The following is a 6,000-nucleotide window of genomic DNA, read 5'->3' as shown; positions in this document are numbered from 1 at the left end:
AGTCGTCCCAGTTCACAATATTCTTTAAGTCGTATGAATCTGCCATTAGATATGCATCTCCAGTTTTAGAGTCCAGGGTAGACGTCGCCATACTGATCAAGTCTGCATCTGTGACAGCAGTACCCTTGCCCCGTACTCTTGCTCACTACATCAGAGAACCAAGATTTCAGGAGTTTATCTTATCTTGAGTTTATCTTGAGATAATTTCGGGGCGTAGCGTCTCCGTGGCCCGGTCTTCGACCAGGCCTCCTTTTTGTCATACACCCCGGGAAACAGCCCGTAGCAGCTGCCTAACTCCCAGGTATCTATTTATTGCTAGGTAACAAGGGCATCTGGGTGAAAGAAACATTTTGCCCATTTGTCTCTGCCTCCACCGGGGATCGAACCAGGAACCTCAGGACTACGAATCCGGAGCGCTGTCCACCCAGCTGCCAGGCGCCACCTGACAGCTGGAGGACAGCCCTGCAGCAGAAGGGCTGGATCCCGTCCACTAAATGGGTGTATGTCAACGGACTGGGTAAGAACCATTACGGTGCTTGAGTTAGGACCCGCTGTATTTGAGGGGTGAGCCATGTTTGGTACTGAGTCGCTGCTGATTGAAGAGGAAATAGAATCTAAGCTACCGTGAGATGAGGGCGATCGTGTATTTTCAGATAGTTCACTGGCTAACAGCTCTAAATTATTCTCAGAAAGTGAGCGAGACCGGAGACCGTAGGGGCAGCTGTGCGAGCGAGGCCTTAGTGAGTATCGATTGTCCATAACTCACAAAGTTCATATTGTGCCCATAACAGTCTACAGTTTATTCTACTAGACAAATAACAAAGGGTACTTAACTAGAGCTGAAGACCGCTGTTGCTACAATCTATTAAACGACGTAGGGACAATCGGGTCGTCGCAGGTCCGGCGTCGGGCGACGTCGGGAGGCATCAATAGACGGAGTCAGGAGGCGGCAGGGGACGGCGTCTGGAGGCGTGAAGACACTGCGTCAGGCCGGGCGGGAGGCGATGAGGCACGGTGAGTCGAGGTTGAGGAGAGTGAGGTGGGAGGTTGGTATATGCAGTACACACTGTATTGACACTGATGTAAAGATGTCACTCACGACAATGTCTGTCACTGACGTCACTAGTGAGGTCACACACGGCGAGTTGTTCTGTTGCCTGGCTGCTGTACTGCAGCTGCTGTTTTTGTACCAGATAGCTGGGCCGGGAGCTGGAGTACGTCGGGTGAATCCCACTAAGCTGCCAAACAATATTAAATGGGTTGTTCGGTTGTGGTTGTAGCTTTCCTGGTAGCGGGATGGAATGGAGTACACAACACCTGTGGCTTTTCTAAATTTATTGTAAAATATAATACTATCTACTGGACCCCGTAAGAGTTATGGTGTGTGAAGAGCGAGGGTAGACGCTGATCTGCCTCTGGATGGAGGTGCTCGTTGCATCTCGGCCGATCACACAAGGAGCACCTTGTTCTAAGAGGTGCTGAGTAGCATAGCAACATGCAAGAGGCCCACCTTCACGCCCACCCACTCCACCAACGTCACCACCCACATTCCATACACAACTTCCTGCTCCATATCTTGTTTACCACAACCTGTGAAGTTCTCCTTCAAATAGGATAATAATAAAAATAATGAGGAAAATAATAATAATAATAATGATAATAATAATAATAATAATAATAATAATAATAATAATAAAAATAATAATAATAATAATAATAATAATAATAATAATAAAATAATAGCAATAATAATATTAATATTATATAATAATATTAATTTTTATTATAATCGCGTTAATATGATTTCTCTGTGTAATAATTTTAATAATAATAATAATAATAATACACAGAGAGTTATCACACAATCGTGATGCCTCAATGAGCAAATCCGTATGAGCCGTGAAGAGGGCTCCAACCTATGCGCAGGGTGTTCCCAGATGCACGCTCTGAACGATATGGGAACACCCAGCGCATAGGTTCGAATCCGCATCACGGCTCCTGTGGTTGTTCTCATTGATATATCACGGTAATGCGATTTCTCTGTCTATTCTGGTTATAATTGAAGCTGCTGAATCTTGCTAAAACTACAGTTGCAAACCCAACCATCTACTAGGACACCCACGGGACATCTACTAGGTTTGGGTCTCTTGGAGACTCGAACAGCGGATCCCACGTGTATTAGGCCGACGCTCTATCGACTGGGCTCGGCCTCACACGCGTTGGGTCCGCTATTCGAGTCTCCTAGAGCCCACATGAATGGACTGTTCATTTCCACGGAAGTGTTGATGACAATTTAGAGATAAAATGTTTATGTTCCTTGAGAAGAGTTCTTAATTCATTTAATTGTTCAATTATTAGCATATTAGTAGATAGTATTAATAAAAGCAACTTTGAAACCACAATTACTCTTCACATATATTCTTGTATTTCAGGAAAAGGTCTAAATTTATATTAAAATAAGAAAACGTACTTTTACAATACCGAAAAAAATATTAATTAGTTATTAATAGCAAAATTACATATATTTGTTGAGATATTTATAATATTAGCTCTTTAATACGTTAGTGTAATGGTATAATGTGTAACTATATAATGTATAAACATAACACATTTCTCTGTCAATGTCGTAGACATAGACAAAACTATTCCTCTTTATTGGTTAAGACAAGAAGGAGAGTAATCAATCCTAATAACAGATATTTGGTCTTTACCATACCGCATCAACATGCATTCCTCTGGTGAGATATATGAGGAAATTAAAATTTAGATGAAAACTCTGAAAATATAGGCTTAAAAATGGGAAGATAGCAGTAGTTGTGATCGAAGCGCATCAGTACGAATACAACACTGAACAAGCCCTGAACAAATACAACACTGAACAAATACAACAAGAACTAAGGCAAGAACAACAGAAGGGATAGGATGAAATGCCTAATTACAGAGATTTCACATTTTCTTAACCTAGATGCTTAATCAGAATTCAGAAAAGTGTTTTCATGAGATTTAGAAGATCCTATTTATCTTCAACAAAATTTCCAACAAAATTTGTATGATATATAAATACTCATATATTTATCTTCCACAAAACCGCGGGTAAAAATGACCTCGAGCTGCAGCAGAGGAAATAATACACTTGGCCACCAGCTAGGGCAAGTAGAACGAGTGAAATTATATATTAAGTCTAATATCAGATCTCTCATATTTTAAACTCTACGTGATTAATTAGCATTCACAAAAATGCATTTAATGAAATTTTAAATAAAATGTTATGCTTCGATGAAAATAAAATAAAAACAAGCGAAACTAATTAACACGAGTCAAAGTACCTTCGGTGAGATTTTTGAATGAAAGAACACAGTTTTTGTATGGAAAATACCTAAAATATTGTTAAGATTTGGCAAATAGCTGGGAAGAGTGAGGAAAAGAGCCAGTGATAAGACATTGTTCATGATGAATACGGCGTTCAATCCCCGACCGTCCAATTGGTTGGGCACCTTTCCTTCCTACCGTCCCATCCTAAATCCTTATCCAGACCCCTTCCATAGTCGTAACAGCTTGGTGCTTTCTCCTTACAGTTCTCTCTCTCTCTCTCTCTCTCTCTCTCTCTCTCTCTCTCTCTCTCTCTCTCTCTCTCTCTCTCTCTCTCTCTCTCTCTCTCTCTCTCTCTCTCTCTCTCTCTCTCTCTCTCTCTCTCTCTCTCTCTCTCTCTCTCTCTCTCTCTCTCTCTCTCTCTCTCTCTCTCTCTCTCTCTCTCTCTCTCTCTCTCTCTCTCTCTCTCTCTCTCTCTCTCTCTCCAATTACGATAAACAATTAAAGATATTCAAACCTACCTAATCAGAATTCAAAAACTATCTGTGAATAAGTTTAAAAGATAATTTTTTAAAGTAAATTCACAACATTCTACCAAGAACATTAAAACAAAAATGTGAATATGTCTATGGTTTCCAGGAAGCAAATTACATATATTTTCAAAACATAAAAATATTACTCCAAACGACCATTTACCATTAACTTCAGGAACAATGTAACCTAACACTGAGTCTATGAACAGAAACATTAACCAGCGCATCAATAACATTAAGGACAATACAATCAATACAAAATAACAAGGAACTCTTATTCTGGTGGCTATAGTCTGTAGGTGACTGACAACACCACTGGTCTGTAGGTGACTGACAACACCACTGGTCTGTAGGTGATTGGCAACACCACTGGTCTGTAGGTGATTGGCAACACCACTGGTCTGTAGGTGATTGGCAACACCACTGGTCTGTAGGTGATTGGCAACACCACTGGTCTGTAGGTGACTGACAACACCACTGGTCTGTAGGTGATTGGCAACACCACTGGTCTGTAGGTGATTGGCAACACCACTGGTCTGTAGGTGACTGACAACACCACTGGTCTGTAGGTGACTGACAACACCACTGGTCTGTAGGTGACTGACAACACCACTGGTCTGTAGGTGACTGACAACACCACTGGTCTGTAGGTGATTGGCAACACCACTGGTCTGTAGGTGATTGACAACACTACTGGTCTGTAGGTGACTAACAACACCACTGGTCTGCAGGTGATTGACAACACCACTGGTCTGTAGGTGATTGACAACACCACTGGTCTGTAGGTGATTGACAACACCACTGGTCTGTAGGTGATTGACAACACCACTGGTCTGTAGGTGACTGACAACACCACTGGTCTGTAGGTGACTAACAACACCACTGGTCTGCAGGTGATTGACAACACCACTGGTCTGTAGGTGATTGACAACACCACTGGTCTGTAGGTGACTAACAACACCACTGGTCTGTAGGTGACTGACAACACCACTGGTCTGTAGGTGACTGACAACACCACTGGTCTGTAGGTGACTGACAACACCACTGGTCTGTAGGTGACTGACAACACCACTGGTCTGTAGGTGATTGACAACACCACTGGTCTGTAGGTGATTGACAACACCACTGGTCTGTAGGTGATTGACAACACCACTGGTCTGTAGGTGATTGACAACACCACTGGTCTGTAGGTGACTAATAACACCACTGGTCTGTAGGTGACTAATAACACCACTGGTCTGTAGGTGACTAATAACACCACTGGTCTCTAGGTGATCAACTAGGCCAGATTTCTGCCACATTTTATCGATGTAATGCAAAAATTAAAAAAATGTTCTCATTGCATAATATTTTGAACATAAAAAAAACATAAATAAATATATGTATTTTTCCATTAACATAAAAGTGTGCTGTTTTAATTAACAATTCCATATTGTGCCCAATTGTCGTAGTGAGAACGTGTTTAGCTATATCAAAGCGCCTCTACGAATCCTTGTATATTCTGCTAGGTGAACAGCCGCATCATGTGAAAGAAAACGTTCCTGTTTGTTGTTCAAAATGTGTTTTTTGTTTCTTGCACAGTTTTTGAAACAACAACTCAGACTAATGCGCTATCTTTGAGTCGTTTTAGTCATTTATTTACATACATCTTTTAGTGAATCACTAAACCGCTGAACTTTGCACAATACAATTATGTAAAATAATTCAACATATTTCATTAACATTTTGCTTGTCTCTCAGTATAATTGTGGACAGGGAACAACAATGATTGATCATCAGAGCAGAGATGAGGAACATTACTGACCAACGGTGCACTCTAGCATGAGATGAAGAACATCACTGACCAACGGTGTACTCTAGCAAGAGATGAGAAACATTACTGACCAACAGTGTCCTCTAGCATGAGATGAGAAACATTACTGACCAACGGTGCACTCTAGCAAGAAATGAGGATGCAACTGGGTGGGGGGGGGTAACTAAAATACCCTTAGGCCTTCAATAGCACACATATGTACTATATTATTTATCAGATCGTCCAGTTGACCACAAAATGTTCTGCAAGATGACTGGGCGACACGTCTAACTGGTGAGCACATGGGGTAGCTTATTTAGTACATCCCTGAGAGAGAAATTAGCGAACAGCAGGGTTACTATTATT

The 6,000-nt window shown here is 41.4% G+C and overlaps 1 protein-coding gene across 1 annotated transcript in view; it reads left to right on the top strand.

The window, feature by feature from the left end:
• The first annotated feature begins 571 nt into the window (after positions 1-571).
• The window catches only part of LOC138371687 (GATA zinc finger domain-containing protein 14-like), a 53,900-nt gene continuing 48,471 nt past the window's right edge, over positions 572-6,000 (top strand). The window contains exons 1-2 of the mRNA XM_069336694.1: positions 572-624; positions 838-1,014. Coding sequence (XP_069192795.1) covers positions 572-624; positions 838-1,014 — 230 coding nt within the window. The remainder of the gene's footprint in view (positions 625-837; positions 1,015-6,000) is intronic.

This window comes from Procambarus clarkii, chromosome 36, assembly GCF_040958095.1.
Source record: "Procambarus clarkii isolate CNS0578487 chromosome 36, FALCON_Pclarkii_2.0, whole genome shotgun sequence".
Lineage (NCBI taxonomy): Eukaryota > Metazoa > Arthropoda > Malacostraca > Decapoda > Cambaridae > Procambarus > Procambarus clarkii.
Note: the sequence above shows the minus strand (reverse complement) of the source record. Positions and strands in the feature narration are given on the sequence as shown.